General features: G+C 44.3%; 1 protein-coding gene across 1 annotated transcript in view; it reads right to left on the reverse strand.

Annotated features, from left to right (window-relative positions):
* The window catches only part of SLC26A9 (solute carrier family 26 member 9), a 53,673-nt gene extending 30,859 nt beyond the window's left edge, over positions 1-22,814 (reverse strand). The window contains exons 1-4 of the mRNA XM_033918825.1: positions 22,737-22,814; positions 4,661-4,798; positions 1,825-1,964; positions 465-575 (exon numbers count right to left, since the gene is read on the reverse strand). Of these exons, the coding sequence (XP_033774716.1) occupies positions 465-575; positions 1,825-1,964; positions 4,661-4,785 (376 nt within the window). The 5' untranslated portion in view covers positions 4,786-4,798; positions 22,737-22,814. The remainder of the gene's footprint in view (positions 1-464; positions 576-1,824; positions 1,965-4,660; positions 4,799-22,736) is intronic.
* Positions 22,815-26,027: the final 3,213 nt, after the last annotated feature.

The raw sequence follows: 26,027 nt of genomic DNA on the forward strand, positions 1-26,027 counted from the left end.
ACCACTGGGCTTCTCTCTGCATACTTGCTGGCTCCTCCCGGACAGACCACCCTCGTACTAACTGCACACAGTCCCACTGAATATCTAGGAATGGACCGCTGAGTAGAGTTTAAGAAGGCAGATGCCTCTCCTGCCCCCTTAACCCCATTGAATATCAGCCCCTTAGGCTCCTAGCTTTGGCAGCAACAAGGGCAGAAATGTAGAAGCTCAGCCTTATAGCTGTTTCTTTCATCGTCACCATAACAGTATTATGTCCAGGGAGTGTGAGACATGAAGCAGCAGCAGCCTTTCCCGCCCAGGCCAAGAATTGATCCACATCTTTTTTGCCCCCCTCCATAGGAGGAAGTGTGCCCAGCAGGATTAGATAGATCATGACATTTAATATTTCAATGATGGATTTCTGTCCTCCTCAGTGTTACTGATCTCCAGAAAGCACAGCAGAGAATGCAAGGCAGAGAGCTTACCTGGCACCATCTGGTGAATGCCACCAAGGAAGAAATAGACCACCAGGGGGAAGAAGGAGGAGTAGAGCCCGTTAACCGGGGGGAGGTTTGCCAGCAGTGCAAATGCCATCCCTGCAAAAGAGAAAGGCAAAAACTCGCATCTTAGTTTGGACGTTTGGATGAGAAATAACACAGAGAAAGCATAAAAAAAACTCTGTGGAGTGACGATGTTCCTAAATGGACTTTATTTGAAAGTGTCAAAGTTCCAAAGGTCCACTGAAATCACCCACATAAGAGCCTTAAAGGACCTAGTCCACTAGGGATACAGGACCCAACACGGTCCGCATTTCGACAAAAAGTCTTCTTCAGGGGTCCCTGGGGGTCCTATAAAGGGAAACAATTGTGTGGTGAACCGGAAGAGAGACACTGCTTGCGTTTCTATTGCAAACGCAAGCAATGTCTCACTTCCAGATAACCTATTTTTATGTGGATGATTTTGGTCTACTTTTGGAACTTTGACTCTTTCAAATAAAGTCCATTTAGGAACATCGTCACTCCACAGAGTTTTTTTGGTTTTCTCTGGATTTTCTTCTCTGTGGCTATTTTGGGGTCAATTCCTTTGGTTTTTTTGAGAAATAACACAGACAAAACGCCGCCTCTCCATTTCCTGTCGCCTTATGCGCTGGATTCCTTGAAAGAGTAGGGTTGACAGACGTCCGGACTTCCCCGGATGGCTTTTCAAAATCGCGGACATCACGCACACAAGCGATGTCATTGCGTGACATTCACGCTTGTGCAGACTTCCTCCCTGCCCGACGCGATTTGCAGACAATAGCGGGCAGTGGGTGCTAGTGTGGGACTGGGGGCAGGTTTAGGGGTCCAGATTTTCCAGTTGGAAAATCTGGCAACCTTATAACGAGGTCACACCAACTGCTATCAATTATTCTTGAATGAAACATCCTATTATGAGATGCAAATGTTTTTTTTATTTATTCAGTTTTCTATTCCATTCTCCCAGGGGAGCTCAGAACGGTTTACATGAATTTATTCAGGTACTCCAGCATTTTTCCCTGTCTGTCCCAGTGGGCTCACAATATACTTAATGTACCTGGAGCAATGGGGGGATTAAGTGACTTGCCCAGGGTCACAAGAAGCAGCATGGCTTTGAACCCACAACCCCAGGGTGCTGAGGCTGTAGCTTTAACCACTGCGCCACACACTCCCCTCGAAATGTAGTTACATTAGGTAGGGCTGGGCATTGGAGAAGGTGAAGCACTCCCTCCCCAGGGTCGGGAGGTCAGCTTTGGATCCCTTCACCTGGCCTGAACCGGGTTGGAGGATGTGAGAGCTGAGCGCGGGCACTGATGCCGAACAGCTTTACCTTGAGGCACCTGGATGGTGCCAGCACTGATGCCACCCAGGATATCTGGCAGAGCGTAGTCCTTCAGTTTATACTTTGGCAGCCAGGAGAGGATGGGGAAGAGCCCAAAGATGAAGGATTTCAGCTTGGATGATGAGCAGCTGAAAAACATGAAAGAGAGGAAGGGAAGGAGAGCAAGAGTGTGTCAGCCAGTCCTGGCTCTGGTAAATCCCTTTCCAATTGCACCACAGAATGCAGTGGGTGGCACCATGGGGCCAAAGATCAGGCCCAGACGGCCCAGTTGAAATTCTCTCTGGGTTTCTCCCACCCGGGCTAGAGGGGTACCTGAAATCCACATTTGAACCAGCAGCAGCTCTTTCTTATTCCATCCTGCCAACCTCACGCAGGTTTACAGTGTATTTAAAATTTAATAGGCTGCCTTGCCTACTAGGATTCTGGTGGTTTACAATAAAACAAATATAAAAATACTATAAAAGAAAATAACTCCATATAATGAAAGAAAAGACCTAAATCATTCACGAGAGAGAGAGAAAGAGAGGGACAGAAAGAGAGAAACAGAGAGAGGGAGAGAGGAAGAGAGAGAAAGAGAGAGAGAGAGAGAAGAAGAGAGAAAGAAAGAGAAAGAGAGAAAGATAGAGAAAGAAAAAGAGAGAGAGAGAAAGAAAGAGAAAGAAAAAGAGAGAGAGAGAGAGAGAAAGAGAAAGAAAAAGAGAGAGAGAGAGAGAAAGAGAGAAAGAAAAAGAGAGAGAGAGAAAGAAAGAAAGAGAGGGACAGAAAGAGAGAAGAAGAGAGAAGAGAGAGAGAAACAGAGAGGAAGAGAGGAAGAGAAAGAAAGAGAGAGAGAAAGAGAGGGACAGAAAGAGAGAAACAGAGAGAGGGAGAGAGGAAGAGAGAGAGAGAGAGAGAGAAAGAGAGGGACAGAAAGAGAGAGAGAAAGAGAGAAGAAGAGAGAGAGAGAGAAAGAGAGGGACAGAAAGAGAGAAACAGAGAGAGGGAGAGAGGAAGAGAGAGAAAGAGAGAGAAAGAAAAAGAGAGAGAGAGAGAGAGAGAAGAAGAGAGAGAGAAACAGAGAGGAAGAGAAAGAAAGAGAGAGAGAGAAAGAGAGAGAAAGAAAAAGAGAGAGAGAGAGAGAGAAAGAGAGGGACAGAAAGATAGAGAGAAAGAGAGAAGAAGAGAGAGAGAGAGAGAAAGAGAGGGACAGAAAGAGAGAAACAGAGAGAGGGAGAGAGGAAGAGAGAGAAAGAGAGAGAGTAATAATCGACTAGATCTCCATTTCAGTGCTGGCCTCCACCACCATTATTAGTGGGTCATTTCAGGCCTTGTCATAAGAAAAGCCCTACTGGGTCAGAACAATGGTCCATCTTAGGGTTACCGTATAGCTCCAGAAAAAGGAGGACAGATTGAGACATCCGGGTTTTACTTCCATTGCTTTCAATGGACGTAAAACCTGGATATCTCCATCCGTCCTCCTTTTTCTGGAACCATGTAGTAACCCTAGACTTTATCTAGCCCAATATCCTGTCTCCACAGTGGCCAACGCAGCTCACAAGTGTCTGGCAGAAACTCAAATAGTACCAACTTGCCATCTTCGTCTTTGAATATGTAATCTAATGACCAGGTGACGGGCCTCCTTTCCTGTCTTACCAATTTTTGTGATAATCCACCCAACCCTTGCTCACTGCTATTCGGTTTTAGCCATGCTGAACCTATACGGGTCATATGTACGTTTCAACACATACCACACTAGAACAGCGGTCAGGTGTCTCCAAATCTAGCCCTGAGAGACTGCAAATAGGTCTGGTTTTCAGGACATCCAAATGAATATGCATGAGATCCCTTTGCATGCACTGCCTTCATTTTATGCAAATATACTGTTCTAGGGACATATAGGGTCATTGCCTGACACTTTTACCCACTGGGTCATAATTTTAACCGCTATGTCTGGTTATAGTTATAGTTTGGGTTTGCAGTTCTATTTGTTGATTTATTAATGGGCCTTGAATTTATATCTTATAGGTTTGGTTATGAATGTATTTTGTTTAGGAAATTATCAGTTATTTTTTGCACATCACCCTGGCAGAGGGGGGAGGGGAAGGATGGAGCCTCTCATGAAAGGTGATTCAAAATATAAGTAATTGAACATATTCATGCATATTCATTACAGAAATCATGAAAACCTGACTGGATGGGGACCTAAAAGATCAGGCCTGGGGACCCCCCGAATGATCACATTTCAGGTGCTTTCATTTCATTCGGTTTAATTCCATTTGAGCAGGTACTAAAGTGAAAATCCTTTCCAGATGTATCTAAATAGACTTAATCTCACGGGAAAGAATTTCTTACATACCGTATAAAAGTGATTTCTTTGGGGGCAAGTTTTCAGTTAAGATTTCCTTGTAAGTGTTTTATTTCCTATCAAGGGAATAAATATATTTTCTTTGAACCTACCCAATTGGGGGTTTTCCGTGGTCCAGAGTGAAACAGTATAATGTGAACATGGAATGTTAGGAATTTTTCCTCTTTAATTATGACATTTAGTTAATTCTTTGATTCCCACAAGGTGGTTTTTTGAAGCTTTTTCTCCTCCCATAGGTGGACTATGTTAGATATTTTCTTATGGTTTATGTTTCATATTCATTTATCTTTTGATGAATTGAAGAGATGTATTCAGTATTTCCTGTACAATTATGTATGTAATTATTTGAAATGATAAATAAAATAAAAAAAAAAAAAGAACATCCAACACCCCCCTACTAAAAGCAGCTCAGTGCCCGAGCAGGGGCCGCATTCAGGATCCGGCAGATGTGTGCCATGACTAGAAGGCATTCAGTCTTACCTAAACAGTTTTCTGGCTTTGCCACCGACAGGATAGCTCCGGATCTTCTTTTCATATTCCTCATCGAAGAGTGCAACAGAGTAGGCAGAACGGTCGATGACGTAGCGAGGCCTGGGCTGGATCATTCTCCTTTCACGTCTAGGTTTAAAAGCAGAAGAAGCAGCTCTGAGAGACCTCTCTCACCTTTTGGTACAGTGGCTCCTAGGGAGTGACTAGCACAGTGGGGTGAGATCACACTTTTCTGACACTACTTGTGACCCTGGGTAACCCCCCTAACCTTCTCCATTGCCTCAAGGGGAGAGAGGAATTCCTTTAGGAAAATATTGAAGACTCAACTATTGCTTTGAAGCTTTTTATGTTAGACTGAATATGTCTGTTTTATCTTCTTATTTTTGTCTGGATTCTTAACTTTTTATGTATGTAATTCCTTGTAAACCTTTTTGGATAAAAACGATATAGAAATTTTAAAAATAAATAAATTAATTAATTAAAAGGACTTTTCCAGACAGCAGGACAGATTAAGCAGCAGTAACTGGCTGGTGCTGTCCAGACCGCCTTACTGCTATCCGGACAGTGCTGGACCCAGCTGGGAGCAGAGCTGGGGTAATCTAATCTAATCTAATGGAAGCTCGACTCAGTTTACATAAAGATATTTAACATAATTAGATCAGATCTAGTTAACAACTACACAAGGATGAGTTTAACAGGATCCACAGCCTAGATAAGATCTATCAAAAAGATGTGTTTCTAGAAATTTCCTAAAGGTTGAATGAAAAGGAAGCGTTCTAATATTTACTGGAAGTTCATTCCAAATGGATGTAAAAGCATATGAAAGAGATCCAGAGAGGTATCGTAAAGATTTTATTCCTTTGAGTGATGGGAAAGATAGTTTATACGTCTGGAAGTTTCTTGACTTCATGGACCGTAATGAGGTCAAAGAAATTGAGACCAAAGGCATAAGAATTCCATACAAAATTTTGAAAGTGATACTTGCACATTTGAAGTGGATTCTGAAACCAACTGGAAGTCAATGAAGGGCTTTCAGAAGGGGGGATACATGATCGTATTTCTTTTTACCATAAGTCAATTTAGCGGCCGTATTCTGGATTACCGTAACTGTAATCTTTTTAAATTTCCCTTACACAAACAAATGTTATCCAGAAAGCAGCCATTTTCAGCCACTACCTGGATAAACGAAGGCAGGAAAAAGGCTGGGATAAATCTGTCCGGATAAGCACTTCTGATAGGGGCTAAATACTGCTGCTGCCTCCCCTCTCTCTCCAGATATTCAGAGGCTGACAAGAAATATCCAGGGGTTTTTTTTTTTTTGGGGGGGGGGGGTTTCCCTATGGAAGCTGATGGTTAAAAGAAATGCTGACTGCTGTGAGCTCAGTATCCAGGGGGATGGATTGCGAGACCTTTTCCCCACCTGGAGTTTGCATTTCCCAAGGCATAATGGAATACAATAAAAATCATTTACTCTTCAAACACAAACAGCAAATACTCAGGTTTCTGACTCTTGCCCTTGAGGGGACTCAGTGAAAGTCAAACATGTCGCTTATTATTTTTGTCATACTTTTTCATTTTTTTAACCATTTTTTTCAGTCTGCCTCCCAACCTACCCTCACCCCACATAGTTTGTATTTTTTATGTAGTCCTCCCAATACACTTCTTTATTAATCATATAATCTTGCTGATTGGCTATTGTCATAGTTCGGCCATTCTAACTCATTCCGAGCCTTAGTTTTAAGGCATACCATTTGGAGGCTGGGGCTTGCCCCATCTGTCTACAACTCAAAGAGAGCTCACCAAACTCAAACCAGGACTGGCTGCTTTGAAAACAGCATCCGGGCTCTCTGGCATCTAACCAACTTACCTCCACTTCCACAGAGAATAAGACAACTTGAAAATAGCTGTCCTCCAGTAGGCTCTGCTGGATTAAGAGTTGGGACAGAGGTGTGCACCCTCTCAGTTGTCCCTACAAAATTCTTTTGCAGCAATGAAGAGATCAGAATCGGGCTGAAGCTAAACTCAAAGAGCAAAAAGCCGAAACCAAAAGGCCTGGCTGCTAGGGGGACTTTGGTTACGGTTACCATATGGCTCCAATTTGTAAAGCACCCATATCTCTCATCATTTCCTCTTAAGTCCCTTGTAATTCCCACCTAAGTATCATATATAAATTCACCTTTGTCCTCTCTCTGTCATAAGTAGATTGGAAGCTCTTTTGAGCAGGGACCGTCTCTTGCGTGTTTAATTTGCAGCACTGTGTGCGTCTGGCAATGCTTTAGAAATAAGAAATGGTGGAAAGCTGGGATATTTCATTTTGTTCGATGCAGACTAGAATGACGAAGGATATAAATTAAGGTACTAAGGCCAGTATTGGACAGACCTGCATGGTCCGTGTCTCATATATGGTGATTTGGTGTAGGATGGGCATCAATGGGAACTCCACTAATATGGAATAGGAGAATGTACCTGGCCAGACTTTACGGTAGGGATGGTTGGATAGGCTGGAGTGAGTTTGGACGGCAACTTAAGCGTTTGGATCCTAGGACAATACTAGAAATATCAAAGAGACAAGTTAATCTAATCATGGATTTTTAAAATGAGTATAACTTATGGGCAGACTGGATGGACCGTTCAGGTCTTTATCTGCTGTATGTTACTATGTTACCTGGCAGAACCCCAAAGAGTAGCCTCATTCCAGAGCTGAGATTGTGATGTCATAATGCCTTATTCCACCAATACCTAAGAGCCAACCTCAGCAGTGATGTCACAATGCCTCATTCCACTAATGCCTAAGAGCCAACTTCAGCAGTGATGTCACAATGGCTTGATTAGATGGCAACTTCAGCGTTTGGAACCTAGGACAATACCAGACTCTACAGTCTACGGCCCAGAAATATCAAAGAAGAGACAAGTTAATCTAATCATGGATTTTTAAAATGAGTATAACTTATGGGCAGACTGGATGGACCGTTCAGGTCTTTATCTGCTGTATGTTACTATGTTACCTGGAAGAACCCCAAAGAGTAGCAACATTCCAGAGCTGAGATTGTGATGTCATAATGCTTCATTCCACCAATGCCTTAGAGCCAACCTCAGCAGTGATGTCACAATGGCTTGATTAGATGGCAACTTCAGTATTTGGAACCCAGGACAATCCCAGGTGGACTTTACAGTCTACGACCCAGAAATATCAAAGAAGAGAAGTTAATTTAATCATGTATTTGTAATGGGTATAACATATGGGCAGGCCGGATGGACCATTCAGGTCTTTATGTGCCGTCATTTTATTTTTCTATGCAGAATCAGAAAGAAGAAGAGAGACTGTAGATGCCCATCAAAGTGTTCTGCTCAGACAAATGGTGATGGAGTCTATGAGGGAAGGGGGGGGGGATGCTAGATTCGGTGCTATTTAACTGGGGCCAGGAATCGCCAGTCTGCATCTCCCAGTGCTGGAGCAAGTTTTCTCATTTGCAGGGAGGAGGGCTGGTACCTTTGAGAAGGGTTTTTGTTTGTTCAGCTCTGGCTATGGAGATGCTTATCTTTCACTGTTCATTGTTTATTGAAAGCTTCTATACCGCTGCTAATGACAGGGGGGAAATCAATTTAGAGTGGTTTTTTATTTATTTATTAATATATCGGCTATTGTCTAAGCGGTTTTACATTCAGTCACTTGTCCCTATCTGTCTTGGTGGCCTCACAATCTATCTAACATATTTGAGCTTTGTAATGGTGCTACAATAAATGAGCTTCTGTAAAGGTGTTACAATACACATCAAAAACTGCTTCTGTAACCCATCCCACTCATTTCTATCAACCTTACTCCATCCTGCTGGAAATTGAAGCCAAGTCACACTTTCTGTATATACACCCAGTGCATTGTGGGCCTTTCTGTTCACAGAACAGCAGGACTACAGGGGCCAGAATGCACTGAGAGGACGGTTAGCAGGATAGGCCTGACGTTTCAGCACTGCCCTACCTGGAGTCATCGGTGCTCCCAGGAAAGGCTATGGTAAACTCCAACTCTCTGAAATTCTTCACCAAAGTCTATCCAAACACCAGTGCTACGAAAATAAAACCATGAATAAATACAGTCAAAGGATAAAGGAACGATGCTTGACCACAAGATCAAACTCAGGCTAAACAAACAGTCTGTTAGCTCATTGGCCTCTATGGTGCTGCAGAGAGAGCCCCCCCCCCCCCGACCCAGAACTGGTGCAATGACCTGGAGGCTCTGTGGCTGTGGAGGAGGTCACCTGACAGCTTGGCAACCTTAATAAGGAAGGTGATGTAGGCTCTGCATTGTGGGTAATTAATCCCTAGGGTCAAAAGTAACTAAGTTGCTATAGGACAGAATGAAAAACTGACCCCCAGAAGACACATTCTCCACAGTGATTTAAAACTAGGAGCCTCCCAGATTACGCTCACATGGTCTTGGTCCTTTTGACCCACTGGTCCTCCCCACAACCATTCTGTGGTAAAAGACTGCACTACACCCAAGCACTGTGACAAGCGAAAAAGAAGTAGATGACAGCCGATAAAGACCTGAATGGTCCATCCAGGCACTTGCATTACAGATCCAGGATTAAGTTCAGTTGTCTTTGTTTATTGATATTTCTGGGTCATAGATGGTAGAAGTCTGTCCAATAATGTGCTTAATTCCAGCTACTGGAGTTGCCGTCCAAGCTCATTCCAGCCTACCTAGACCATCCCAAATTACCGCAATTCCCGTCAAAGCCCTCCCCAGCCCATCCTAAGCCATTTACAGGACACAAACTGTTCAAGTCTGCCCAGTACCGGCCTTAGTTCTTCCAATTATACCCTTCATTTTCTGATTAGAGATCCTCTGTATTCGTCCCATGCATTTTTGAATTCTGTCGTTGTTTTCATCTCCACCCCCTCTCTTGGGAGGGCATTCCAAGCATTCACCACCCTCTCCGTGAAAAATAATTTCCTAATATTACTCCTAAGTCTACCAGCCCACAACCTCAATTCATGTCCTCTAGTTTTACCATTTTCCTTTCTCCGGAAAAGATTGGGTTCTATATTAATACCTTCTAAATGTCTGTATTATTCCAACTCATAAGAAATTATGCTTACAGACTATTGAGATTTAGTAATTTCCTGGATGTGGGACCTGCTGAATGGAACAAGTTTCCAGACCATATCAAGCAGCAAAAAGATTTGTGTAAATTTAAAAAATTGTTAAAACGTCATCTGTTTTGCAAGATGAAGTATGATAGATGATGTTTTTTATATGATCTGGCAATTTTTATGTGTTTGACACTTTGTTTTGCTATTTTCATTGTGTATGTTTGGTTGTAATCCGCATTGTTTAAAGGCAGAATATAAATAATAGAAACAATAATTCTACTGGTTACACCTCTCTATACATCCTAGCATCCATCTGGCTACAGCCACTGCCTTGTCCCACAGTTCCTCAGCCACTATCGCTCCAAGGTCCCTCTCCTCTTCGGTGCATATCAGCACATATGGCTTCCTCGGATTTCTACTCCCCAAATGCATCACTCGGCAAGTCTTTGCATTGAATTTTAGTTGCCAGACCTTAGACCATTCTTCTAACTTTTTTTATATTTTCCACTCCCTCCGGGGTGTCCACCCTGCTACAAATCTTGGTATCCTCTGCATAAAGGCAAACCTTAACCTTCTAACCCTTCGGCAATCTCACTCACAAACATCAGAGGTTGGGAAACCCTAGAGAAGTGCGTTTCAATTTTTCTGCGGCTGTAACTCCATGATCACGGCCCAAAACGCCCCCTGGACATGCCCTTCAACTGCAAACTGCCAAACCACGTTCCCACTCTCATTTCATACCGAGCCACTGGAATGACCTGCCCCTACAGATCAGATCCCTTGAAGTCTCTCCAGCTTTAGGAAAGCAATCAAAGCCTACCTCCCCCGCCCACAACCGATGGATCGCAAAGAAATGTACAGTATGTGGATGGATTCATGTCCCTCGATAGGTGTTGAGTTAGGATAAAAACTTGTATGGAAAAATCTGGCTCTGTAACTGACTAATTCAACCTGTAAACTCTATAATACGGACATTGATATTGGATTAAGAACACAAGAACATAAGAACTGCCGCTGCTGGGTCAGACCAGTGGTCCATCATGCCCAGCAGTCCGCTCACGCCCTCTGGTCAAAGACCAGCGCCCTAACTGAGACTAGCCACGTTCTTGTTCAGCAGGAACTTGTCTAACTTTGTCTTGAATCCCCGGAGGGTGTTTTCCCCTATGACAGACTCCGGAAGAGCGTTCCAGTTTTCTACCACTCTCTGGGTAAAGAAGAACTTCCTTACGTTTGTACGGACTCTATCCCCGTTCAACTTTAGAGGGTGCCCTCTCGTTCTCCCTACCTTGGAGAGGGTGAAAAACCTGTCTTTATCTACTTTGTCTTTAGTCCCTGGAGGCTGTTTTCCCCTATAACAGACTCTGGAAGAGCGTTCCAGTTTTCTACCACTCTCTGGGTAAAGAAGAACTTCCTTACGTTTGTACGGACTCTATCCCCGTTCAACTTTAGAGGGTGCCCTCTCGTTCTCCCTACCTTGGAGAGGGTGAAAAACCTGTCTTTATCTACTTTGTCTTTAGTCCCTGGAGGCTGTTTTCCCCTATAACAGACTCTGGAAGAGCGTTCCAGTTTTCTACCACTCTCTGGGTGAAGAAGAACTTCCTTACGTTCGTACGGAATCTATCCCCTTCCAACTTTAGAGAGTGTCTTCTCGTTCTCTCTACCTTGGAGAGGGTGAACAACCTGTCCTTATCTACTAAGTCTATCCCCTTCAGTACCTTGAATGTTTCGATCATGAGGGAGAAGAGGCCCGGTTTCTCTAATCTTTCGCTCTACGGCAGCTCCTCCAACCCCTTAATCATCTTAGTCGCTCTTCTCTGGACCCTTTCGAGTAGTACCGTGTCTTTCTTCATGTACAGCAACCAGGAAAGGATATTGGCTTGGTTTGGCCTTGTGGAGATAAAGATAGACAGGAATTTTTTGCTTGGGAAGTTCTTCTTATTCTGCACAAAAGAACTTATAGAATACTGTATTAACCCAAGAGTTAGTTGTGGAAAATCTAATTGTATGACCAGCTGATTTTTCTTGCCCAAGATCACAAGGAGCATAATTGGGATTTGAACCAGGCTCCTCTAGTCTTCAACCTGATGTTCTAATAAGAACATAAGAACATAAGAAGTTGCCTCTGTTGAGTCAGACCAGAGGTCCATCGCGCCCAGCAGTCCGCACCCGCGGTGGCCCATCAGGCCCATGACCTGTACGGTGATCATTGCTTAGTATGTGTTGACTTAGGATAAAAACTTGTATTGTAATTATGTACGTTAACCTGTAACCCGTTCTGAGCTGTTTGGGGACAACAGGATAGAAACGAAGTAAAAATAAATAAATAAATAAATAAATACACCTGTGTGGCCCCCCTAGAGGTAGAGAATATTGATGCAGCTATGGTGAAATGTGGGTTTTGGGGAGCTCTGCCCTATAGGATTAGTTTGAAGGAGCATCTCCAGGTTATCATTGCAACGCTAATCTTGAGACCAACCTATTCATCTGTTAATTTCTAATATACCAAAAATATGCATAAAATCTATCAAACACAATGCCTAGATTCTGCTACATTACTTTCTGAACTAATGTGCCAGGAAGACAATAAGATCCAGATTCTTTAAAAGGCACCATTGTTGGCGGCTGCCTTAAACTTGGCCGATCGTGTGCTGTTTGGAGAATTGCGCCTCAGGAAATGGTAGGCCACGATTTTCAAGGCTTACATTTCCGGCACCTACCTCTGACATGAATCGCATCTCCAGAGACGCCTGCCAGAGCCCAATGCCACTTGTGGCATTAGCCATGCCTTCAGTGGCATTAGGCATCAGTAGGCACCTCTAGAGGTGCAATTCTGACACAGTTTGTTTAAATGCCGATCAGTGCCATCGTCATGAGGGTGCAGGCACCCGTCCACCTCTCCGCCACCCACTCCTTCCCTTCCCCCTCCACTGCCAAGTGTGCACACCGTTTCCCTTCCCCCGTACCTCTGTAACGTTCTTGGCACGGTGCTGTTGTGGCATCACGCAAGCATTGGCTCTTCCTCTGACATCACTTCCTGGATCCGCACCTAGGAAGTGATGCAACAGCAACTTGGGGGTTGCTGCTCACGCCAGGAACATTACAGTGGTATGGCGGAAGGGAAACTGTGTGCACACATGACAGTGGGGGGAAGGTAGGGAAGGAGCGTGTGGAGGGGAGGGGGTAGAGAAGAGGGCAGGGAGGGGTGCCATTAGGTGCTGTCTCTTTCTCTCATTATGCCACTGGCACCCGTAGGTGTCTTGAAATGTTATTTAAATACCATTTGAAATGGCGTTTCCCTCGTAACTTAGGTGACGGTAGGACATGTACAGGTGACTAAGTTAAAGCAACGTTTATAGAATTTCCTCCAAAGTAAATATAAAGGGGATGGAACTCCTCTCGAATGAGGAAAGACTAAAATGGTTAGGGCTCTTCAGCTTGGAAAAGAGACGGCTGAGGAGAAGATAGGATTGAAGTCTACAAAATGCTGAGTGGAGTAGAACGGGTACAAGTGGATCGATTTTTCACCTGTCAAAATGACAAAGACTAGGGGACACTCGAAGTTACATGGAGATACGTTTAAAACCAAAAGGAGGAAATATTTTTTCACTCAGAAAACATTTAAGCAACAGGGCTGGGATTAGAACCCATTTGTTGGAGATTTAATTTGTGCCCTTTTAGTTGTAGCAAAATGAGTTACATTCAGGTACACGAGGTATTTTCATGCCCCAGAGGACTTACAATCTAAGAACACAAGAGTTGCCATAAGGGGACAGACTGAAGGTCCCTCAAGCCCAGTGTCCACAGGTACATGTAGCAACATTCCAGAGCTGAGATTGTGATGTCATAAAGCCTCATCCCACCAATGCCTACGAGCCAACCTCAGCAGTGATGTCACACTAGCTTGATTACCCTATACTTGGCTCACATAAGAATTGCTATATTGGGACAGACTGAAGGTCCATCAAGCCCAGTGTCCTGTTTCCAACAGTGGCCAACCCACTGGTCCCAAGTACCAGGCAGAAACCCAATCTCAGAGACCTTTTTACTAAGCTGTGGTAAAAATATGGGTGAGGTGCCAAGCTCCGTCTCTGGCAGTGTCTATTTTGCCACTCCCTCTATAATTCCCTACCCCAATTGTTCTGTTTGTCTGTCTGATCAGATTTTAAGTCTCTTACACGTTAATGTAATGAACAGCGCTGCATGCTGTAGAAACGAGAGGTCCATTTGCACTGCAGCATGTGAAACAGGGGTTTTCCTATTTAATTTTGCTGGTTCTAGGTTAATTGTCCAATTAGCACATGGGACCTGCAAAAAAATTAATTCAGGATCACTCTGAAGTTTATATCTGAGACTTGCTCAAGGTCAGAAGGTGCCACGGTGGGATTTGAACTCTGTGTTGGGTTTCCTAGTGACAAGGAATAAGCACCAGACTGAAGTTTTTGCCCAGTGTCCCACGCACAGTACATGAAAGACTGAGAGAGGCATGAGAAGCCCCTGGGAATAGGGTCCAGATTAAACCTGCCCTTGTAGAAAGCCATGCAGGAAGCTGACTGAATGCTAGGATTTGTTTTACTGGTATAAAGGTGCCTTATCTCTGGCTCCTGGGTTAATGCTATCTGCTTTGTACAAAGTCACTTTGACTCTTTTAGGCAGCCTGATACTGTCTGATTGGCCGGGAACACCTTGAGCCAGAACAAGAAGGCAAATAACTGCTAGATTTCGGTTCTCCCTGTGCACAAGTTACAGGGAAATGAAAAGGGAACAGGGACAGCAGATGGAAGGGGAAAGAAAGAGACTGACTGCCTGATGAGCACAACTTGCAGAAAGTCCCTTCCAAGCAGACTGAGCTGGGCTGCTTGTGGTGCAGGGTGGGTGGGTACCAGTGGGTTCCTAGCCAAGAGAGATTTGGGGAGTAGACTTTGGGATGTTGCTATGATAGCTGGGTCCAGATCAGATCTCTTGAAGGACTCCTCAACTTTAGAAAAGCAATAAAACCAGACCTCTTCACCTACAGTCCTGCCCTTGACCGATAGCCTACAAGGAAATGTATATTGGTACCAAAACCAGTATGTGTCACATAAGAATAATTTGTATCCTACACTCAAACTTTCTGTGTGTCAAATCCAGATAAAACTTGTACTTAAAACCTTCCCCCTATTTGAAATTACATTTTTGACTTTTCAGTTCTGTGCTCATTTTTGGTAACATTTTGTCACAGTGCCAAAACTAAACCGTTTCATTATGGTTGAGTTTTGAATTGCAATAGAGATATCCATTATGACTGAATTTCTTGTCGCGTTTCAATGTAATACTTGACATTTTGTTTATGACGCTTTAGAACCAACAGACTGCTTGTATTGGATTATGTCTGGGTATCAAACTGGCCGGGTCAAAACATCTTGTGCTGTAAAGGGTCACAAGCAGTAATTAGAGAGACGTGAAACAACAAAACAACGAATGTTCCATCATTTCCTTTAATTAATTGATGTGAAAGTTTCTTTATTGCACGGTTCGTTATGATATCTTTTTCTCTGACTCATGGAATATAGCAGAGTCGGATGGCAATGGATGGCTCTGGGGAGGATCCTTGAAACAGCTTTGGGCGAAACATGTTGGATCTAGCCCTCTGAAATCGTACCATAAAAAGATAAGTGAAATGCACAAAAAGCTGAAAATCGTAGGAGTCTGGTTAGACTGAGTATGAAAGATCAGGTACTAGCTGGAGTGACATCTACATTCTTTCAAATGCGACTATTGAGAAGGTTAAAGTCGATGATGTCAGTGTAGGATTTTCGAATAGTGGTTCAGACAGTAATTGCTGTGAAATAGATTACTGCAATGCCCTTTAGTTGGAGATTGTGTCAGCACAGAGTAATGCCCTACAGATGATCCGAAACACTGCTGCACGCTTAGTCTGTGGCGTGAGAAAGTGTGACCGTATCACACCGCGGTTAAAAAAACCTTCATTGGCTGCCTGTAAGGTTTCAAATTATTTTCAAAACAACGATGTTGGTATTTAAGGTAATTCATCAGGGCATTCCTTGGTACTTGACACTCTACCGACCGCTCAGAACCTTACGGTCCGAGGGGACGATACGATTGTCTTTGATAGATTTTTCAAAAGCACATTCTGAAAGCATAAGAGCATCTGCTTTCTCTTTAGCAGGAGTGACCTTATGGAACAATCTAACTGGACCATTAAGAGCCCTCTTGGATTTTCAAAAATTTACGAAGGTATTAAAACCCACCTTATTCATGGAGGCATTTAAATGTTTGCTTATTTCTGGTCCTGCCATTGATATGTCAGACAATTGTTTTCTGAAGAAACTGATGTCTTTATTGTGTATTTGTACAAAATTATTGTATGTGCCTGCATTTTAACACTGTGTCTTATAAACTGCCTAGGAATAGACAAGTAAGAAATTTTTAAAATAAATATTGGGACCAGTGACGAGAGGACACATAAAGTTTTAACGCTATGAGATACTGTTGAATGGTGAGTGGGGAAGACCAGTCTATGTTTATCGTTTTGTCTGTGCCATATTCTATGATTTGCCATTATTTTGGGGCATTGACTCATCTTATGAAACATTAACTATCTGTGTCTGATTTTTAAAATAGAAATTATGCAGTCGCAAAGCTCAAAAAGCACAAAATAAAGTCCTCTTGAGTTTATCTTGAGCATAAGGATGGGACCCTACAAAACGGAAAACTCGAGAGACGTTTTGAGCTATGCGACTGCACAATTTCTATTTATAAAATAGGCAGTGAGGATGACCCTGAATTTTTTTTTCTGGAGGGTAAGGCAGCTCGAAGAACTTCAGACCCTTCCATGGAGTCCCTCAACCAGACAGTTAGTTAATTAAATCCGACTGTACTCTGTAATGTGATTTAGTTATGAGTTACTTCTGAGAACCAACTTCCCTTGAAGGTGATGGATTCTCTCTCTCTCTACTTTGCGGACTCTAAATTAGTCAAAAACGTGGAATTATTTTATAATTTGCTTTTTTGTTTCTTATTTCAATTGTTAATTTCCACTAAATTGTTTAACAATTTGTAAAAGAATATAAATACAAATAAAATAGGCAGTGATTGATCAGCGGGAGGGACGTCAGTTTGAGAAAAATATCTCATAGAGGGGGGTCCTTTTTCTAAGGCGCAATATCCAATTTAACGCATGCTAATTCTAACATACCCATCGAATATAATGGATGCGTTAGCATTTAGTGCACGCTAAATCGGGTAACACGCCTTAGTAAAAGGGCCCCAGAGTCTCCAGATCTCTTGGTTAGAGCTGGCAACAATTGTTTGAGAAATGTACAAGTCTTATAGTGGTTGTTACATTTACCCTTTCAATAGAGTATATGTGGTATATGTGACTTGGATTTAACTTTAGACAATTATTAGTTATTGCTAAAGTCTTTATTGCATAGAAATGGAAGGATCCTCCTTGATCCTCTCAATGTTTCTGGCTAGATAAAATCCGGAAACTTGCTGGCATGGAAAAATTGGTTTGGCTTCATTAGTCCCAGTTTTGGCCACACCTTCTTTATTCGAATTGATCTTCATATGGACTTTTCATACCCTTTACGAATATTGGGGAACCCTATCCAAATGTCTATCGCTACCGTAACTTGGCTGAGGAAAGCCAAATCTTGATTTAGTACTAGAGAGAGAGAGAGGCTGTGGTCTGGCTGGAGCCAAACCAATTCTGGAGTACCTGAGAGAAACTACCCGTGAGGCCTGTCAGCCACAGGCCCAAATTCAGACTTCTTTGAATTTAAAGAGACTTTACGCCTTCAATTCTGAACCTGCGATGTAACAGCTTTTATCTGTTTTGAGTTAATAAAGAGTTTTTAGTTACCTTTATGACTGTGTCTGGCCATGTCCACGAGCCCACCCCCCCAATCCGTGCACATGCTATTACAGAGGTTTTAATTCACGGAATAGCCATATCCCAGAAAAAGGGTCTTGTGTAACAGCTTCATAGACAAAGGGGACAATAACACCCAGACGGGTGGACACCACGACACACACGCGTGCTGTAGATCAGAGCCATCATTTATCACTAACGAGGTGGCTCTCTCTGGCTTTTAGCTGTCAAACAAAGGCTGAGAACAAGCACTAATGACCTGCACAAAACTCCCCAGGTGCACAATGGCTCTGCTTATTGCCAGTGATTCTACTTGAGAATTCATTTCATTATAATGTAATTTTTAATGGGTACTTATGAAATATTTGTTCAAATGGCCATTTAGTTTTAAATTGCACTTGCGTTAGGGGAATGGAAGCGCTCAGCCAGGCTCTGGGAAGGTGCCAGCTTTTGATGAGCCTTTTAGGTACACTTTGAGCCCTGAGTAAACACTGAGCATCCGCCAGTCTCCGCACCAGCTTTTCCAGAGAGATCGGCTCAGTTCCTGCTCTTTGGAAGGTGCTTCTCCACTGCCTGCAAGTGTAGGACGTGGGCTGGTGGTCGGTTCTTCATTTCCCTATATATCATGATACGATAGGGAAAAACTTTTACACAGAGTGGGTGGTGCAGAGGTTAGAGCTACAGCCTTGGTACCCTGAGGTTGTGGGTTCGAATCCTGCACTGCTCCTTGTGACCCTGGGCAAGTCACTTAATCCCTACTGCCCCAGGTACATTAGATGGAGTGGGAGCCTGCCAGGACAGTTAGGGAATACTGCTTGAGTATCTGAATAAAGAATTGTAGGATATGTGGAATATAAATTATTACAAAAACCAAACCATAAAACTTGACGACAGATAAAAGTCAAATGGCTTATCCATTTCAACTGCTATTTCCTCCTTCCCCTAAGAGATCCCACACGCCTGTCCCATGCTTTCTTGAATTCAGGCACAGCATTGAATGTATGTAGACTGCAAATGGACAGACTTTACCTACTCAAAATAAAGGAACTTTTGGGCAGAGAGGATCCAGACTCAGGCAAACTGGGGCTCAGATGTTTAGGAGAGGGCCACGCCGTCAAAAATTAAAAAGACTAGGGGGGCACTCAATGAAGTTACAGGGAAATACTTTTAAAACCAATAGGAGGAAATATTTTTTTCACTCAGAGAATACTTAAGCTCTGAAATGCATTGGCAGAGGTTGTGGTAAGAGCAGATAGCGTAGCTGGTTTTAAGAAAGGTTTGGGCAGGTTCCTGGAGGAAAAGTCCATAGTCTGTTATTGAGATAGACATGGGGGAAGCCACTGCTTGCCCTGGATCGGTAGCATGGAATGTTGCTACTCTTTGGGGTTCTAGAATCTTTTGTTACTCTTTGGGATTCTGGAATGTTGCTATTCCTTGGGTTTTGACCAGGTACTAGGGACCTGGATTGGCCAGCATGAGAACGGGCTACTGGGCTTAAGGCTATCCTTATGTTCATATGTGCTTGTTCAATACCCCCCCCCCAATAGATTTTTGCCCTGGTAGGTCAGCTGCTGACAGAACAGAGAGTTAGAGGGGAAGATAGAGGGTAGGAGTGAAGGGCCACTACTTAGACTGGAGAAGGGTCACGAGTGGAGTTCCACAGGGTTCGGTGCTCAGGCTGCTGCTGTTCAATGTATTTATAAATAGAAACAGGGACGAAGTGCGAAGTTATAAAATTTGCAGATGACACCAAACTATTTAGTGGAGTTAGGACTAAAGAGGACTGCGAAGATTTACAAAGGGACCTGAACAAACTGGGAGAGTGGGCGAATAAATGGCAGATGAACTTTAACATGGAGAAATGTAAAGTCTTGCATGTAGGAAACAGAAACCCGAGTACAGCTATACAATGGGAGGGTTGGTAATGGGTGAAAGTAGCCTAGAGAGGGACTTAGGGGAACTGGTGGACAAACCAATGAAGCCGTCGGCACAGTGCGCAGTGGCCTCTTAAGAAGGTGAACAGAATGCTAGGCATTATCAAGAAAGGTATTACAACCAGAACGAAGGAAGTTATCCTGCCGTTGTATCGGGCGATGGTGCGCCCGCATCTGGAGTACTGGGTCCAATATTGGTCGCCGTACCTTAAGAAAGATATGGCAATACTCGAGAGGGTACAGAAAAGAGTGAGGCGATTTATAAAAGGTATGGAAAACCTTTCATATGCTGAAAGATTAGAGAAACTGGGGCTCTTTTCCCTAGAGAAGCGGAGGCTTAGAGGGGACATGATAGAGACTTACAAGATCATGAAGGGCATAGAGAAAGTGGAGAGGGACAGATTCTTCAAACTTTTGAATACTACAAAAACGAGAGGGCATTCAGAAAAGTTAAGAGGGGACAGATTCAGAACCAATGCAAGGAAGTTTTTTTTCACCCAAAGGGTCGTGGACACTTGGAATGCGCTACCGGAGGAAGTGATCAGGCAGAGTACGGTACAGGGATTCAAACAGGGATTGGACGGATTCCTGAGGGCTAAAGGGATCGTGGGATACTGAGGGAGGAGCTGGGATGTAACACAAGTATAGAAAGCTAACCAGGTAATAAGTATAGAAACCCAACAGGTCGTGCATGTGCAAGACCGGAGGGTTAGGACTTCGATGGGAAGATAGGACTTCAATGAGAAACCAAGGTGGCAAGGGAGCCCCTTCTGGTGATTCAGACAGGTCGTGACCTGTTTGGGCTGCCGCGGGAGCGGACTGCCGGGCAGGATGGACCTATGGTCTGACCCGGCGGAGGCACTGCTTATGTTCTTATGTTCTTATGATCAGTTTTCCCAGATCTTATTCGGTTTCCTCCTAAACCCTCTGCTCCTCTCCCTCCGTTCTCCATCTCCATAAATAATACTGTCATCGTTCCAGTCTCCTCTGCTCTCAACCTTGGAGTCATCTTCGATTCTGACCTCTCATTTTCTACGCACGTCCAACAAACTGCTAAGGCTGGTCACTTTTATCTCTACAACATCACCAAAATTGGCCCCTTCCTCTCTGAGCACACTACCCGGACCCTTGTCCACACTCCCATAACCTCACACTTAGATTGCAGTAATCTACTTGTAACTGGTCTCCTGCTGAGCCGCGTCTCCCCTCTATAATCTGTGCAGAACTCTGCTGCGTGACTCATCTTCTGCCAACCTCGCTACGTTCATGTCACCCCTCTCCTTAAGTCACTTCACTGGCTCCCTATCTGCCTTCGCATACAGTTCAAGCTCCTATTGCTGACCTACAAGTGTGTTTACTTCGCTGCCCCTCAATCTCTCTCCTCTCTTCTCTCTCCTTAGACCCCTCCCAGAGAACTCCGTTCCTCAGATCAGCCACTCTTAGCGTTACCCTTCTCCTCCACTGCCAATTCCAGACTTCGTTCCTTTCATCTAGCTGCCCCCTATGCCTGGAATAAATGACCCGAGTTTGTCCGCCAAGCCCCTTACCTTGCATAAAGCAGACTGAAAGCCCACCTTTTTGATGTAACCTTCAATCCATAACCTTTCTCCTCACTGCCCACCAACCCAGCCAGCTGATTAACCCTTCCCCTTAACTGTATTCTGTTTGTCTGTTTAGATTGTAAGCTCTTTGGAGCAGGGACTGTCTCCTCCGTGACTCTGTACAGCGCTGCGTGCGTCTGGTAGTGCTATTACAAATAATTCATTGAAGTAGGAGAACTGCTCCCTCAAAAGCGTAACTCACTGCTTCTAAACCCTCACACCTGCGATGCCATCAGAACCACAACGGCTCAATCCAATCTTGGAATTGATAACTTTCCAGCCAGCTCGACTGCTCCCAAAGGGAAGGGAATTGAAAAAGAGAAAAGCTTTCACTAATGATTACACAGCAAAACCCTTCAATGATGCAGGGCATGTGGTGGCATTTGGCAAAGGTACAGGCACTGAGGCTCGGCCTGCTGGCGTCTGATATGTAGAACACATGTGAATTCGGTGGTCACGCTGTGCGAATTCTGTCACGGCACAGACTGAATCCATGCCAGCTGTTTCCAGTCTGTGCAATGCGCTGGAAAATCAAACAGCTGGCAGGTGAACACATTTAAAAAGTCATTTGTTTTCCTTGTCAGCTTTGTTTGGTTTTCTAATCAAAATTCTCCTGAGTGGGGCCGACAGGAAGGCACGCTGTGGACAGAAGATTTGATTTCTGTGGCTCCCTACGCCATCTACTCAGCAGATTAACCTTGACCCGAAGAAACCCCCGACTACTTGAAACTTAGTCAGAGCAGGTGAGCCCAAGCCACAAGGACGCTAAGATGCTGGACCGGTCAGGGGTGAGTTTCTCTGTTCCCCCCCCCCCACACTCATTGCATGACCTTCTGCAAACTAAACTAGCAAGCTCTTTGGGACAGGGACATTATAACCTTGCAACGTGTGCCGTTGATTGTGTTCTGATCACGCTGTTTCCAACCATATAAAATGCAGTTTTAATAATAAGAGAAGCTGAGCAGTTCCTCGTAGCTGTACTGACTAGAAAAAAAACTGAACTCTTAATGAAATGTGAGAGCTTAGAAAGAAGTTCTTAAAAGCACAAAAAGGTCCTGTGACTTTCAAAGATTCCAGCGGTAACACAACCAAACCAATTTGTGTGATCCTTATTTAAAAAAGAAAGAAAGCATTTTTAGAAACCAATGGATCTGGCCCTCCTCTGGTTTTCATTATTGTATTGGATCTCGTTGAAGCTTTGCAGAAGCAGAGCTCAGTGAGGATGGAAATGGCTTAATCCTAAGCACAGATGATGCCTTGAAATCCTAGTATGGGCTGCTGCCTCTTGCTCCAAGCAAGTCTCCTAAACTGCACGGATTACCCAGTTTTATGCCAAAAGGCTCTTTGCATGACCCTTCCACGGTGATGTGAGTTTCAGGTTTTATTAAGATCTGATAAAAGCGCTTTTATAATAAATTCAAAGCGAAAATTGCAGACTACAACGTAACCCCTCCTCAAGTGGGCATTCCACACGCTGCTACACAAACCTGCCACTTGCAGAGACAAATATTCGCACACACAGCCACAAGCAAGCCCAGTTGACTAAGTCCCTGTCACGCAGAGCTTACCTCCACTCTGGAGGAAGGGAATGAGAAAGTGGACGAGCTCTTCTGAGTGGGCGCACTGGAAGCGTCGATGCCCTTCTCATACACTCAGACAAGTCCTTTATAATTGCCTCAGCCAGGGCAGTGAGGGCTGTGCTCAGCGTCTGATTGGCAGGCTTGGAAGTGATTACGAAAGGTACATTGGGCCCAGTCCTGGAGATAGGAGAGGTAGATAAGAAGGGATTTAGAAGAACAGCCTTTTTTTGTTTTCCCTCTCCCTCTTCTAGCCTGATCTGATTCTGCAATTTCCTTCACACTGCTGAGCTGCAGAGACAATACCTTACATTCACTGCTCCCCCCTCAGATTTCCCAACATTTCCCCCCAGCCTAGCAGGGGCTTTGATTTCCATGGACTGGAAGGGGTTGCGGCTTCCTGGCTGGTACCTCTGCAATCGGCTTTTCTTCCCTTTTCTTGTGGCTCTGGCAGCTGAAGACAAGACAATAAGGTGCATTGTGGATTGGGGGCAGCTTAATTCCACCCAAACGCTGAGGAGGGGGCTTTCTGGTTCCCAGCTGAAAAAGCAAGACATTTAAATGCGCCTGGGGGCAGGTATCGGCTGGTTTTAACCATCAGCATTTGTAGGGCGCTGGTCCTAGTGGTCTTGGTGGTAGTGATGGAGTCAAGGGTTTTATTTGGTACTTGTTGAGGACAGCCTGGGCCTGCTCAGCTCAGTTAGTCAAACACGACCCAGGATGTCTCAGATGGAAGACGACATGAAATGCGCAGGAGCTTCGGTGAGTGCATTGTTGAGAAGCATGTTCAAGGGACTGGCACTCTTCTGGCTATCCTAACGATGCTTTCTAGTCGCAGCGGAGCTTAGTGGTTGGAGCAGCAAACAGAGAAGCCGGCCAATGCTCCCTGTGACCTTGGGCAGGTCAGTTTACTCATTATTGCCTCAGACGCAACCTTTGGGCAAGATTTACTGAAATGCGCTACTGTATTTATTGAACACACTGGCAGCTATGAGTTAATAATGCACATCCAAGGCATCGCCACACACGGATGCATCGGCAGCACAGAGTAGAAATCTAACTTGGACCTGCACTCACCAATTTGGGTGGTATAGCACGATTATATCACACGGGAATTCCTACTGCATCTGACTATAACTCACCTTGGATCAGCTATGTATCTATTACAAATCATCCCCATAGCACTGCTAGATGTACACAGCACTGTACACATTGTTTGGTTTTGAACCAGGGGCAATGAAGAGCCCAAGGTCAATGTACCAGGGGCAATGAAGAGCCCAAGGTCACAGGGAGCTGCCGTGGGGCTCAAAGCCCACTTCACTAACCCTTCTCCACCCCACTCTTAGCCCAACCAACCTAGTTCCTTTTAATAAATATATGGAAATCTCTCACCTCTCAGGGTCTGACCCTCTCAGCTGGCTCTGATCTCCTCCTCTGCAGCTCTGGGTGTCTCTTACATAACGTAACATAACTTTATCAAACAGTTTCTAGGCGGTTTACACAGTAGAAGCCTGGACCATCAGCGAAGTACAAATAATTAAAATCAATCAGCCTTACCTGTCTGCTGCTCTTGAGTTTCAGGCCTCATCTCCAGCACCTCATCCTCCATGAGCTTCTTGGTCATCAAAGGTGGATTCCTCAGGCTCCCCTTGTGGGTCTTTTCTTCAGAGGGGCAGGGAGCGCCGTTAGGCATTACACCCTATCTCAGCCTAATTGCTTCCTTCTCACTGCTGGACCAGGGTTTCTATTCAGCCACAGTCAGCTGCTTTCATGGCCTCGTACAGCTTTGCCTGCCTTTATATAAGCCAGTGGGTGACATGGTGGATTTGAGAAGAGATTTAGTGGGGGTGTCTAAGCCTCAGCCTTTGGACCCTACTTAGACTGTGTTTTGTGCGAGTCTCCTTTAAAGTCAATGTTTGACCCACCCCTTTCCCTGTTATTTGGCTGTGACCCTCCACTCACTCCACACCTGGACTAACGTGCTGTAAAGGTTGACAGGCTTATTTATTTGAAAACCTGCCATTTCGCTCTAAAAGGAAATTTAATTTAAGTGCTATGCAATATGTAAGACAAATACAAATCAGAAACATACTCCCCATTTTACAAAACTGAAGCCCCAGCCGCGGCGGTAACAGCGCCGACGCTCATAGGAATTCTATGAGCGTTGGTGCTGTTACTGCTGCGGCCAGCGCTAAAAACCGTGCTATGGTTTTGTAAAAGGTGGGATAGTAACATAGTCAATGACGGCAGATAAAGACCCGAATGGTCCATCCAGTCTGCCCAACCGTACACTCTCTCTAAATTAATGATTTAAGTTAAATTGTCCTTTTTCTTAAACATTTCTGGGCTAGAAAACCAGAGCTCTAACCGGTATTGTGCTTCGGTTCCATTTACTGGAGTTTCCATCAAAGCTCAATCCAGCCCATCTTAACCATCCCAGCCATCGAAGCTCTTCCCAGCCTGTCCTCAACTGAATGTCCATTTACGGAACACAGGCCGTTCAAGTCTGCCCAGTACTGGCCTTAGTTCCTTCAAGGTAGACCCATTATTTTCTGATTCTAGATCCTCTGTGTTCATCCCATGCTTTTTTGAACTCGGTCACCGTTTTCCTCTCCAGCACCTCCCTCGGGAGCACATTCCAGGCATCCACCACCCTCTCCGTAAAGAAGAATTTCCTAACGTTGCCCCTGAATCTACCACCCCTCAACCTCAAATTATGTCCTCTGGTTTTACCATTTTCCTTTCTCTGGAAAAGATTTTGTTCTATGTTAATACCCTTCAAGTATTTGAACGTCTGAATCGTATCTCCCCTGTCTCTCCTTTCTTCTAGGGTATACATATTCAGGGCTTCCAGTCTCTCCTCATACGTCTTCTGGCGCAAACCTCCTACCATTTTTGTCGCCCTCCTCTGAACCGCTTCAAGTCTTCTTATGTTCTTTGCCAGATACGGTCTCCAAAACTGAACACAATACTCCAAGTGGGGCCTCACCAATGACCTGTACAGGGGCATCAACACCTCCTTTCTTCTGCTGGTTACGCCTCTCTCAATACAGCCCAGCATCCTTCTGGCAACAGCCACCGCCTTGTCACACTGTTTCTTTGCCTTTAGATCTTCGGACACTATCACCCCAAAATCCCTCTCCCCATCTGCTCTGTATCTTTTGAATTGCACTATGTTGTTTTTTTAGATACAATGATCGGAATTGTACACTGTACTCAAAGATGAGGTGTGATTGAAGTCTACAAAATCCTGCGTGGAGTAGAAGGGGTACAAGTGGATCG

The sequence above is a fragment of the Geotrypetes seraphini genome, chromosome 13 (assembly GCF_902459505.1).
Source record: "Geotrypetes seraphini chromosome 13, aGeoSer1.1, whole genome shotgun sequence".
Lineage (NCBI taxonomy): Eukaryota > Metazoa > Chordata > Amphibia > Gymnophiona > Dermophiidae > Geotrypetes > Geotrypetes seraphini.